The sequence below is a fragment of the Myotis daubentonii genome, chromosome 11 (genome assembly GCF_963259705.1).
Source record: "Myotis daubentonii chromosome 11, mMyoDau2.1, whole genome shotgun sequence".
Classification (NCBI taxonomy): Eukaryota; Metazoa; Chordata; class Mammalia; order Chiroptera; family Vespertilionidae; genus Myotis; species Myotis daubentonii.
In genome coordinates, this window is record NC_081850.1 from 79,974,862 (window position 1) to 79,987,320 (window position 12,459).

At 64.6% G+C, this 12,459-nt stretch overlaps 1 protein-coding gene across 12 annotated transcripts in view; it reads right to left on the minus strand.

Annotated features, from left to right (window-relative positions):
- Positions 1-663: 663 nt before the first annotated feature.
- RALGDS (ral guanine nucleotide dissociation stimulator) overlaps positions 664-12,459 on the minus strand; it is a 38,551-nt gene continuing 26,755 nt past the window's right edge. For 5 of the 12 annotated variants that reach the window (XM_059658424.1, XM_059658423.1, XM_059658418.1 and 2 more), the window contains exons 3-18: positions 12,163-12,356; positions 11,578-11,676; positions 10,641-10,834; positions 9,934-10,424; positions 9,030-9,245; positions 8,642-8,745; positions 8,218-8,302; positions 7,669-7,737; positions 7,188-7,274; positions 6,667-6,699; positions 6,261-6,382; positions 5,986-6,081; positions 5,557-5,758; positions 5,148-5,390; positions 4,136-4,250; positions 664-1,643 (exon numbers count right to left, since the gene is read on the minus strand). In XM_059658424.1, the coding sequence (XP_059514407.1) occupies positions 1,468-1,643; positions 4,136-4,250; positions 5,148-5,390; positions 5,557-5,758; positions 5,986-6,081; positions 6,261-6,382; positions 6,667-6,699; positions 7,188-7,274; positions 7,669-7,737; positions 8,218-8,302; positions 8,642-8,745; positions 9,030-9,245; positions 9,934-10,424; positions 10,641-10,834; positions 11,578-11,676; positions 12,163-12,356 (2,526 nt within the window). In that variant the 3' untranslated portion in view covers positions 664-1,467. The remainder of the gene's footprint in view (positions 1,644-4,135; positions 4,251-5,147; positions 5,391-5,556; positions 5,759-5,985; positions 6,082-6,260; positions 6,383-6,666; positions 6,700-7,187; positions 7,275-7,668; positions 7,738-8,217; positions 8,303-8,641; positions 8,746-9,029; positions 9,246-9,933; positions 10,425-10,640; positions 10,835-11,577; positions 11,677-12,162; positions 12,357-12,459) is intronic. The other 7 variants (XM_059658419.1, XM_059658417.1, XM_059658413.1 and 4 more) reach the window with 4 other exon arrangements.

The following is a 12,459-nucleotide window of genomic DNA, read 5'->3' on the forward strand; positions in this document are numbered from 1 at the left end:
ACCCCTGGAGCTTCTTACTCCATTTCCTGTCTCAATTTGCCTATTTTAGATATTTCTTTTCTTTTTTAATTGATTTTTTTTAGAGAGGGAGGGAGGGAAAGAAGCATCGATGGGAGAGAGACAGGGGATCACCAGTGTAATTTTTAAAGACACTCATATTTCAGAGGTGGTCGCTATGCCCTGTGAAAGCCCCTCGCCCCCTCCCACCGGGGGTCCTGAGGGTTGGGTCTCAGCTCGCTGCCCAGTTCATGATGCCCCAGTCACCACACACCCTGTGGAAGGTGGAACGGCGGGGGGGGGGGGGGTGTCTGTGGGAGCCAGAGACAGCTGCCTGTCTGCTTCCTGCAGAGAAGCCAACAGCCCCCCACCGCTTCTTGTCTGAACACAGACCGGGCAACTGCGTGTCTGGCCAGCCTGGCTCAGTGGTTGAGTATTGATCTGTGAACCGGGAGGTCACAGGTTTGATTCCTGGTCAGGTCACATGCCCGGGTTGTGAGCGTGATCCCCCCCAGTGGGGGGTGTGCAGGAGGCAGCCGATCCATGATTCTCTCTCATCACTGATGTTTCTCTCTCTCTCTCCCTTCCTCTCTGAAATCAATAAAAATACATTTTTTAACAAATAAAGGAGCACAGATGAAAGAACAAAAGCGCCACCTCCAGGGCTATCGTAGAAACAGGGTTTTAATATAATATCCAAGTCTAGCATTTACTATTTACAACAAATAAATATTGCCCCTCCCCAACTGGTAAACATGATTTTTGCCTTTTATACAAATATCCACCCCCTCCCTTCCCCGCAATCCTCCTTTCCCCCGGCCCCGCCCGTGTGGTCCCGAGAAGCCCGGGAGGCGCCAGGGGACTCGCGGGCCTGGTCCTCACTCACAGGTGAGGAGGGTCCCTCCTCCCCGAGGGGGCTGGGCTCGCGGGCGGGGCTCCCGCACTCCGTGGCCTGACGGTGGATCTTTGGTGCAGCCTGCGGAAGGCTCGAGTGGTGGAGGGGCCGGGCCCCGTGAATGGCACGGCCGGTGTCCGTGGGCGCAAGGAGAGAACCGCAGTGGTCAGATCCAGTGGATGAGCGGGTGCCCTGGGCTGCCCGTGGGCACAGGTGGCAGTGACCCACACCTGGGAAGGTGTGAGGGAGGTGTAGCGAGGGCGTGCCCAGTGGCGGCGGGGCTCCGTGCCCGTGGCAGCTCCTGGGCCAGGTCGGCTAGTCCTCTGGCTCCAGAGAGCGGAAGGCACCTAAGGCGGCGAGTGGTCCCGGGAGGCCAGGTCAGCCTGCTGACGGGCAGGCGTCAATCCCGGCAGCAGGAGGTCCAGGGAGAAACTGGAGTCGGGGCGGGCGGCCCGGTGGCAGGCTGGGCAGAAGGTGCCCGCCTGGCCTGGGCCAGTGTCGTCGGTAAGTGCTTGGTTGCCCAGCCTGCCGGAGCCTGGAGGGCAGCCCTGTGGCTGGGCAGCGCCAGGGACCAGCTAGAAGATGCCCTTGGCAATCCTGAGTCCCTTCTGCTTCATGCGGGGGAGAGTGGAGCTGGCGCCATGCCGGACCTTGGCCCCCTTGGTGAAGGCCCGTTTCTTCAGGACAAAGTCATAGTTGGCGGCAGAGTTCATGGCGTAGAACACGTTGGCGTTGTCCGGGATCTTCAGCTCTGGTCGGGGAGGGGAGAGGGGTGGTCAGTATGAGAGCCCCCAGGACAGGCCTGGGCTCAGCACCGAGGCCTCCAACCCACCCCCAGGCCCACCAGGGACCCCCTCAGCGACACGGGCCGAGGAGACTGCGCAGGCGGGACGCCGATGGAACCTGCGACTCCTCTCCACGGGTCCGACTCTGGAGCTGGGGGAGGGCCGCCCAGGCTGCCCCGGGCCCCGCTGCCTTCGCTGACCAGGATCTCAAGCAGGAATAGGTTCTGTAGACCCCAGAACACCTCCGCGAACCCCGCCCTGCTCAGCACGAGAGCGCTGGGCCCAGCGAAGGGCCGACCGCTGTGCTGCCAGGGAGCCGGGCACCCCCAGGCCCTGACGCTTGGCTCCTGTTTCCTACCCGCCCAGCCGGGCCCCCCGCCCGCTGGAACCTGTGCCCGCTGCCCCGCGTGGCTCTCTAGGCCAATGATGGCGAACCTTTTGAGCTCGGCGTGTCAGCATTTTGAAAAACCCTAACTTAACTCTGGGGCCGTGTCACATAGAGAAATTTTTTGATATTTGCAACCATAGCAAAACAAAGACTTCTATTTTTGATATTTATTTTATATATTTAAATGCCATTTAACAAAGAAAAATCAACCAAAAAAATGAGTTCGCGTGTCACCTCTGACACGCGTGTCAGAGGTTCGCCATCACTGCTCTAGGAACTTCACCTGGGTCGGCCTCGCGTCCCACCTCACGAAGACGGTGCAGGGAGGTGAGAGGGGATTTAGAAACCACCTCTGAGATCATGGGGGCCTGGCTGATGGTCGGGGCTCATGTCGGGGAGCAGGGGAGCAGCTCAGGGGGGAGGACGTGGGGGGTGACGTTTACAGTTAACCTTTATGGTACACGTATGTCCCAGGAGCGTATACCGGGGTGGGCAAAAGTAGGTTTACAGTGCCCACATGGAAAACAAAACAGTAATCAACACTAATAAAAGAGAAAAATGGTAATTGGCGTATGAGCTACCCTCTTCATTGGCTAATCAGTGCTATACGCAAATTAACTGCCAACTAAGATTGGCAGTTAACTGCCAACAAGATGGCGGTTAATTTGCATATGTAGGCACAATGCAGGGAGGCGAAAGGGAAAGCAGGAAGAAGCCCCCTGCCACTGACAGTGATCGGAAACCCAGGGGGGAGCTAAGAGCTGGGGGGCAGGGCAAAGGCGGCCCTGGGGCCGCCTTTGCCCTGCCCCCCAGCCATGATCGGAGAATCAGGCGCCTTTTCCTCCCTGGCCAGTGATAGCAGGAAGTAGGGGTGGAGCCAGCGATGGGAGCTGGGCATGGTCGAAGCTGGCAGTCCCAGGAGCTAGGGGTCCCTTGCCTGGGCCTAAAGCGAAGCCCACGATCGCAGGGCCGCTGCAGCTGCGGGTCCGCGCTGCCCAGGCCGGACGCCTCAGCCAGAGGCGTCAGGCCTGGGCAAGGGGCCGATCCTGCGATTGGAGGGTGATGGGGGTCAACGCCTGAGGGCTCCCAGTATGTGAGAGGGGGCAGGCTGGGCTGAGGGACACTCCCCCCCACACACACACCCAGTGCATGAATTTCGTGCACCGGGCCCCTAGTTAAACAATAAAAGAACGAAGGCTGTGCTTGGTGTACTCACAACTGTAAGCCTACTGCCCGCCCTGGCTGTGTTACGTCCCTGTGGGAGGTGGACACGGGAGCTGGCTGGGATCCTGAGCCCTGGCCTCTGCCTCAGAGTCTGCTCTGCCGGTCCCTTCCCCGGGGTTTAGGGTCCCGAGCTGCCCTCCAGCAGCCTCTGCCTTGGACTGAATGTCTGTCTCCCCCCAACATTCCTGGTGAAAGCAAACCCCAGGGCGACAGGATCAGGAGGTGGGGCTCTGGGAAGGTGGTGCGGTCGTGAGGGTGGAGCCCCTGTGAAGGGGGTTAGCGCCCTCGGAAAAGAGCGCCGAGAGCCCCCTCCCCCACGTGCGGGCACCGCCAGAAGTCAGTGTCTGCCTCCGGGAGGGGCCCTCGGCCGACACGGCTGGCACCCTGACCTTGGACTTCAGCCTCCAGAACCGTGAGAAATAAGCTTCCGTGGTTTATAAGGCACCCGGTCTGCGGTGGCTTGTGACGCGTGCGAGTGGGTGTTAACATATGACACTCCAGCCCACGGCAGTCACAGCTCTGCTGGCGCACACGCTTCCCGTCCCAGCCAGAGGGTGCCCCGGGGCGGCTGTGGGCTCAGCCGCCTGGCTGCTTTGCCCAGGAGGAAAGCCTTTCTCCCTCCCTGCAGCTCTGGACGGGGTTCGAGACCCGGGCCCAGAAGTCCGGGCGGCACTGAGAAAACTCTGGGGTGTCCAGGCCCGGCCAGGAGCAGGTCGGTGTGTGCGCGAAGCCTACCCCTCCCCTGCTGGTGCGAGTTCGGGGGGTGGGCCTGGTGCTGCTGCTGCTCCCGCCCTGCCGTGCCGCCCCCCCCCCTCCTGCCAGCCCCTCACCCCCGGCCCCGCTTACTTCTCTCGTCGGAAATGACCTGCACCAGCTCATACTGCTCCGGCTGCTCCTCGTCCAGGTGGTGCTTGTCCATGGCCTTGCGGATGACAGCCGGAGCCTTGTCCTGGCTGGTCACCTGGATCGGGCGGGTGGGGCCATCAGGGGGCTGCGGCCAGGGGCCCTCCGAGCCGCCCTGTACCGCGCACAGGGGCTCACAGCCTCTGGCCGGGTGCTCGGTCTGGGGGAGGCCGTGCAGTGACGAGGGGTCTTTCCCGATTGTTCCTGCTCCCTATCCTTTCACAGGCCTGCCACCCCCTCCCACACTTCCTGGGCAACCAACTGCCCCTCCACAACAGCACCCACGAGCCTGGGGCCAGACAACCCTGGAGGTGGGGACCACGGGCCGGCCAGGGGCCGCCAACGTGCCAGGCCCGCCAGGGTGGAGGCTGCCGCCGTGGTCCGCACAGGCCAGGCGGCCCCTGCTGTGTCCACCCCAAGGGCCAGAGTGCAGCGGCTTCAGACACGGTCATCCAGGCGACTGTGGCACGGGGCACCCTACCCAGTGGTGGGGTGTGGCGGGGACCCCCACAGGTCAATCCCACTGGATGGATCTCGACCTTCAGATTCCATGCAGTGTCTGATCGCTGGCCACCCCCCCACACACACACCCGGCCACCAGCCTGGCACCAGCCCGTCCCCCGGAGACAGTCATAGGTCTCTCTGCCCTCCTCTGCTCCAACCTCCAGTGACTCCCATCCCCCCAGTCCCCGACACTTCCCTGACCCTCTTACCCCTGAGCCCCGGGCCTGCTCGCTGCCCCTCCAGCCCCTGGGAACCCTCCCTCTTTGGGACACTGCCCGGTGCTCCCCGAGACCTGTTCCCTGGCTGTGATCGGATGTCTACTGCCCTCATCCGTCCGCCGAGCCTGGCTTCACTCCTGTCCTCCCTGACCCGCTGGACGGAGGGCGGCCGGACGGGCGTCCAGTCCGGTGCTGCCTGGCAGAGGGGGGCCCGGGCACCGCCGCCCGCTCACCAGGATGCTCTTGTACATGTTTCCGTTGTCCACGTCCAGGCTGACCCGGATGATGCAGCAGTCGCCCACCTGCTGGTTGTAGAGCGGCAGCGAGGCGCTGTAGCTGCTGACCCCCGAGACGGAGCGCTTGTGGGTGCGGGCGCTGGCCACGGGCGTGGTGGAGGCCGAGGAGGAGGAGGCGCTGCTGGACGCCGAGCTGATGCCCGAGGTCTCCGGGGACGACTGGGAGGCCGACTCCCAGAACTGTGGGGACGGCACGGTCAGCAGAGGCCCCGAGCCCTGCAGGGCTCCCCAGGCGGGGGCCCAGCTCTGGGGGCTTTGGGGGGCTTCCTGGCCCCTTCTGTGGGTGTGGAGGGGGGGACACTGGAACCCGGAAAGGAGGGGCTGCAAAGGGCCGGGGGGCAGTCACCTTCTTTTCCTGGCCGTCGGGGGACTCAGGGACAAAGCTCATGGTGATCTCCTCCACGTCGGAGCTGGAGGAGCCAGCCGAGTGGACGCTGAGCGCGTCGGCGATGTCCCCGCCGCTGAGGTAGGGGCTACACCTGAGCTGGTCGCAGGACTTGGAGTGCGAGCTGCCGCTGGCGCTCAGCTCCGTGCTGGGGGCCTGGCGGCTGGAGGGAGCGCTGGGTTACTTGGGGGAGGCCTCCCCTGGGACACAGCCCATCCCCGCCCCCCCACACTCTGCTCCAGGCACCCCACTGGCTCAGGCCATGTGACATCCTTTAGCATTACCCCCGTGTCAGAGGAGGAAACTGGGGCCCGTGGAGGAGCTGGGATCTCAGTTCCAGCTGGCGGCCTCCCGCTACCCCCCAGGGGACCCCCAGTCCGTGGCACCCACTCGCTCCAGCGCTTGACGATGGCCGTGCTCTTCCTGGCCTTCAGGGTGTTGCTGGCCGACTCGGAGGGGGGCTCCAGCTCACACGATAGGCTGTAGCTACGGGACAGGGCGGCAGCTGTGAGCTACTGGAGCCACGCTCAGTCTCCCTCCCGGCATGTGCCAGCGGCTGGAGGGTGGGCACCCAGCCACCGCACCAGGCAACAGGGTCAATGCTGACAAGAGCCCCTGCCGCAGGCCCTCGAGCCTGTAACGCGCCCGATCCCCGCCCGCCTCACCTCTCGGCCTCGCTGAGCCGCGCCATGGCCCGGAACCAGGCCCCGAACTGCTCCTCGGGCTCGATGCTGTAATTGTTGCAAGCGGACTGCAGCAGCTTGATCTGGGCGATCACTTCGAATTCCTGAGGCCAGAGAGCAGGGCGGGGCGGGGAGGGCCTGAGTGGGGTGCTGGGTCACCTCCTCTTCTCTGCCCCCACCCAGGCCTGACCCGATCCTCAGCTGGGTTCCAGCAGCCCCTCCCCAGGAAACTGTCCTGGGTGCTCACTCCTGCTCCCCACCCTCCTCTGGGAGAGGGTCCCCCTTCTGCATCCAGCTCTCCCCATTAATACAACAGGAAGGGGGAAGCCAAGAGGGTGCGCTGGGGCGTCTGATTTCCCGCCCCAAAGTGAGGGCAGTGGCTGCTCACCTTCCTCCTCTTCTCGAAGTTGATCAGTCTCCCCTGGAAGGCAGACAGCCAATGCCCATCAGAAAGTGTCCCCATGCCCATGACCACCGGGCTCCCCTCTCAGACTGCACTACCGACAGCGAACACCAGGGGGCAGGGCATGCACACAAACTTGGACCTTGGGTGGGTCCTGGGAGCTGGGAGCTGGGCGCTGGGGAGACCTTCTCCTCCAACTCTCTGAGGACAGATGGAGCGACTGAATCCTCGGACAAGAAGACCCTGCTTGGCTACCACGTGCCTGACCTGGAGGGTGTGGCCTCTCTTGCCCATGGGCACGGCTTGAGGGAGGGGTCGTGTCCAGCTTAGCTAAACTCTCCTGCAGCTCTGAGCCCCACGGCCAGATGGTGAGCTGGTTACCCACTGCTAAGAGGGGCAGCTGCACCGACGCACGGACCAGGGGCTGGGGCTCAGGGCTCGCTGAGGGGCGCTCTCTCCTCAGGCTTCAGGGGCCGCCCCACCCCACCCCGCCCCAGCTCACTCACATACAGGTAGTCCTTCATCGCGGTGTCCAGCATCACCAGGTCCGTGAGAAACGTGCCCAGGTAGGGGATGGTGCCCTGGATGACACCCTGTGACATCGAGGTGTAAGTGGGGTCCACGCACTCCCCCGGGAGCCCCTCAGCCTCGGCTCCTAGCCCCAACCCCGGGCTCCCACTCGGAGCAGCCTGGGGACCCTTAAATGCTCATCCCCCTCCTAGTGCCCACGGCCCCCAAACCCTCCAGTAACCTTCCAGGCCTGGTATCTGGCAAACCCCCAAGATGATGGGTCCCTGACCCTCCCCGCCCCGAATCCCCCAAGCCTGGGTCTCAGGGCCTTGCCCTGGTGGCTGCAACTAGTCCTCCTCGACAGCGGCTGGTGAGGGACGGCCCTGCCAGGCCAGGTCTAAGGGGCGTGTGAGGCAGGAGGGCAGCGGGCGGGGGACTCGGGAGGCCACCCCGCGCTCCGGTCCTGGGCACACTCACCGTCTCCTTCGGCCGCTTCTGGGCTCTCTTGGGGTTCATCTCCAGGGTGGCAAACTTGGAGGTCCCCTCCTGCCAGGGTTGAGCATGGGCTCAGTGAGGCCTTCTGCCCTTTGCCCTTCGCCCCCACATGCACCCAGATCTGTCTAGTCATTTGGACCCACACCTGGGCAGCCCCTTTGGGACCTGTCCCCTGGGCAGGCACGTGCCCTCCCCTGGGAAGTGAGTTCAGACAGAAGGGGGTGACAAGGGCCTGCCCAGGGCACAGGCTGGACTGGGCAGGGAAGGGATGCCCACCCAACGCCATCACCACCAGCCCGGAGGGCGCTGTAGGAGGGGATCGCACGGGAGCAGGAGACCTAACCCTGCCAGGCCGCCCACCTTCTAGAAAAGCCTCCCCTCTCCCAGGCCAGCCCATTCCCCGGGCCTCCTGTCCTGAAACTGCCCCCACCTGCCCACGGCCCAAACAGGTCCCCCTCTCCCCAAAGGTCCAGACAAGACAGGCCCAGAAGTTTGCAAAGACCTTCTGCTGCGAGGCTCCGCCCACCTCACCTTGACGAGCAGCTCTCTGCTCAGCGAGTAGTTGTTCTCATCCGAGAAGATCTCCGACAGCTTCTGGAAGACGCGCACGCTGTCCCTGGGGGCGGGGGGGTGTGAGCGCAGACCCCTCTCCTCTTAGAGCCCAAGGGCCCCGAGCTGCCGAGCTGCCGGGCGCTAGTCCCGCGGTCCTAGGGCTCCGTGGGCCTGGGGGTGGGGCTCTCAAGTGGGTCACCTGGGAGCTGTTCCCAGTTCTACTGAGGCCTCTGTTGGGACCAGTTTTGACTTTGTGGCTCAGTCCAGGGCCTGACAGATAGGGAACCTGAGTCCTGAGGCAGAATTGCTGGCCTAAGGCCAGTGGAAGGCTTGCCCCCCCGCTCCCCACCCCACATGTGGGCCCTGCAGGTCGTAGGCTCCCTGAGGGCAGAGCCCAGCCCACCTGGACACTTCCTCCCACGTCTTCTTCAGCCGGTGGATGGAGTTGCTCTGCAGAGCGGAGAGGATGGCGTAGAGGGACGAGAAGTTCTTGAGGACCCGGCACTCCTGGGGGCAGGGGAGCAGCGTGAGGGGGGCTGGCACCTCTCCTTCTGGGTGACATGCCCGGGAGCCCCCCTCCCAGGGGACCCGTGCCCCATGAATATCGCTGGGGGGTGGGAGGGACCTGAGCTCAACCCAGGAAGGAACCTAAGGAGGAAGTGAGCACAGGGTAGGGGGGGAGCGGGGCTGGGGGGAGACAGTCAAGGTCATCGAGGCCCTGAAACGGAAGGGCTGGTGCCACAGACCACAGCCCTGGGAGGGGGTGAAGGCGGCAAAGGGCTCCCACATACCCTGGCCACCTCGATCCAGTGCTCCACCACCCTGGCCCGGGCCCGGGCCGTCGCGCTCCGGTCCCCGAGGCAGGTGGTGATGACGCAGTTGGCCACGCTGTTGAACTGGCTGACGGTGGCCCGGACGGTGGGAGCCAGGTGCTCCTTGCCCTTCTTGTCCCGCTGGGACCAGATGGAGCCCAGGCAGTGGTAGGGCACCACCTTCTTGAACAGCTCCTGGGGGGCAGGGGCGTGTCACTCGGCTCCGCCACACCTCAGCACAGCACCGGTCCCCCCCAGTCCCAGGCAGGGCCCTGGTCAGTGCTGGGGACCTGAAAGCTGAGGCTGTGGCTGAGCGGTGGAGCCTGGGGCTTTGTTCCCTGCCCCGTGGGCACCAGCACGCGAGGGACCCGGGATGAAACGCCGGCGGGAGAGTGTGACGTCCTCACCAGCCACACCCTAACTGCGGGCACCACACCAAGTGGCACCGGGTGGCCCTGAGCCCCTCACACCTGTGCCCCTCCCTGTCCAGATGCTCATCCATGGGGGGTCCACAGCTGGAGGTGTGGCCAAGGCTGCCCTGGGGCCAGTACAGGTGCCTATTAAGTGGTGAGGCCTCCTGGGCAGATGGGGGAGCTCCCCTCCCCCCCAAACAGCCCGGCTCCCCAATTTTCTATTGTTCCACTTCCTTTAACCCTCAGTTACTCTGTGCAGAGAGGGGGTGGGTGGGGTCCCAGCTCCACAGTCCGCAGGGAAATGGAGGCTTGGGGATAAGAAGCTCGCCCGGGTCACACGGTGCGCAGAGCTGGAGCTGGGGGGGCGGGGGGGGGGGGGCAGGGCACCAGCTCGGACCAGGGAACGGCCGTGTGGGCAGCAGATGCCGGAGGAAGGTGCGCCCTCCTGCCCGCTGAGCAGAGGTGCTCACCGCGTCCATCAGGGTGAACTGCTCCGCCACCAGGTAGGGAGGAAACGCCAGGAGGTGAGGCCTCTCCTCGCTGAGCCCGTTCTCTGCAGCCACAGGCGAAGGCCAGGAAGGCTCTGGCGCTGGAGCCGGCTCTAGCTCCAGAGTTTGCGACAGAGCCGGTTCCAGCTCTGCAGCTGCTGTTGGAGTGGGTCCCGGGGCTGGCTCTCGCTCTGGAGCTGGTTCAAGAGCGGGCTCAGGCTCTCCAGCCAGCACTAGCTCTTGCTCTGATGCCAGCACTGGACTGGACACTAGAGCTGGCGCTAGACTGGACGCTAGAGCCGGCGCTGGAGCTGGCTCCTGCTCTGAAGTTGGCACAGGACTGGACGCTAGAGCTGGTGCTAGACTGGGTGCTGGAGCTGGTGATGGAGCTGGCTCCTGCTCTGAAGTTGGCACAGGACTGGGTGCTAGAACTGGTGCTGGAGCTGGCTCTAGCGCTGGAGCTGGTGATAGAGCTGTAACAGGAGAAACGTTCAGCAACACGCCTGCTTTCCCAAGACAAAAACCATGCCACTGCCTTCCAGAGAAGCCTCAGCCCCGGACGCGTCCCCACCCGCAGTCAGGTGGGTGGTCCGAGGCCAGTCTCTGCTCCGGGCCTGCCCACGCCAGCCTCTGGAGGTTCCTCTGTGTCCAGCACTGACCCCGCCCCAGGGCCCCCCCATTCTCCTCACCCTCCAGCTCTGCCTCTGTGAGCTCCGTGCGCTCCAGCTGAGCCAGGAGCAGGTGCGCGCGGCGCTCCAGGTCCGAGCCAGGCATGTTGAGCTGCACGTAGGCCACCAGCTGCTTGAGGCAGGGGAAGCCCGGGGGCTGGTAGAAGTCCTCCGAGTACTGGTCCAGCCAGGTGCCCAGGATGGAGGAGATGGCACTGGGCGGGGGAATGGGGGCAGCAGAGTCAGAGGCCTGGCTCCCCCTCCATGCGGCCCTCCCATGGCCCCTGTGGGGGTTGGACTCTGGGCCCGTCCCTGTCCATCCAGAGGCCAGTGCCCCTGCCCACCCAGCCTGGTGAGCAGGCAGGGTGCCCTCCATTGACCGTGTGACCACTTCCCCTGCCCGGAAAGCCTGATACCCTCTCTATCTATCTCCAGCACCCCCCACTGGACCGTACGCTCCACCAGGCCAGGGAGGGGCTGCCTGCTCGGTCCTGGCACAGACTGGCACACAGTGGGTGCCGCCTAACCATGCAGGGAGGAGGGACCAGCAGCGAGTGCCCTGCCCAGCTGTCATGGCCCTCGTGGCAGCTCAGCCTCAGCTGCTGCCCGATGTGCTGCCCTATTCTCTGTGCCTCCTCTTCCCTTGACACTGTCCGCGGGGAACGGGCGCAGCTGGGCTGGGAGGACGAGGTGGGGCCGGGTGTGAACCGGCGCTCCCACACCACCTGTCCTGGGCACCCAGACAGGGACAGGGCAGAGACGGGGCGAGCAGGGCTGGGCGGGCTGTGGGAGGACGGTTCTCTCCGGGGGGTTCTCTCCCTCTGCTCCCTGGAGCCCGGGGCCCACCCACAGCTCCCCACTCTCCCTCCTGCTGGAGCCCTCAGCCCCAGGGGAGCGGGGCCAGGGTTCTGCCCACCCCGCAGCCTCGGAGGCCCTCCCAGGACCCGAGCGCACTCACTTCCTCAGGTGGTCCTGCGGCCCGCCGTCCTCGTGGGGGTAAGGGAGGATGCATCCGTATCTAGAGGAGGCGGTGAGGGCGTCACATCTACGGAACCTGCTGGGCCGGCCGCTGTGACGGGCCGCCCGCCCCCCGCTGGGCCAGAGCCTGGAGGGCCGGGGTTTCGCTGCGTTTTGCACTGAATTATGTTCTGTGCCCAGAAAAGTGCCCGCACACAGGACGGGCCTCACAAATACGTTTGTGGGATGAATGAACCCCAACGGGCACCTCACAGATATCCAAGTGGGCCTGGGGCCCCCAGCCTGCCCCCAGGGCCCTTGTTCTGGCGCTCAGGCAGGGGACCCCCAGAGAGAAGCCGGAACCTCTACTCAAATGAGAGCTGTTCACCCCAGGGCACAGGGCGACGAGGCTGGAGGCAGAGAGAAGCTTTGGCGGGAGAGTTCAGTCAGCCCCCAGCAGTCCCGACAACCTGGGAGGTGGCTTGTGTTCACATGAGCAAACTGAGGCTCAGAGAGGGCAAGTCGTTTTCCCGGAGACACACAGCAGCAGGTGGGGGAGTCCGTGCTGCCAAGGACGGGCGCTCACCGTTTGAACAGCAGGTCCAGGACCTGCTGGGTGGTGGTGAAGGTCCGGTAGGTGCACAGGAAGATGGTGACGTAGGAGAGGTCGCTGCCCTGGAAGGCGGGCACCAGGTGCTCCACCAGCTTCTCCAGCGTGCCCGCCTTCACCGTGCGCACCTTGCAGGTCTCGTACAGGCTCAGGGCCGACTCATTTTCACACTGGGGTGGGCAGAGGAGGGCCATGTGGGCAGGGGCAGCAGCAGGGACCCCCAGAAGGGTGAGGGCTGGAGCGCAGATGAGCGCCCAAGCTCGCGGGGACTTG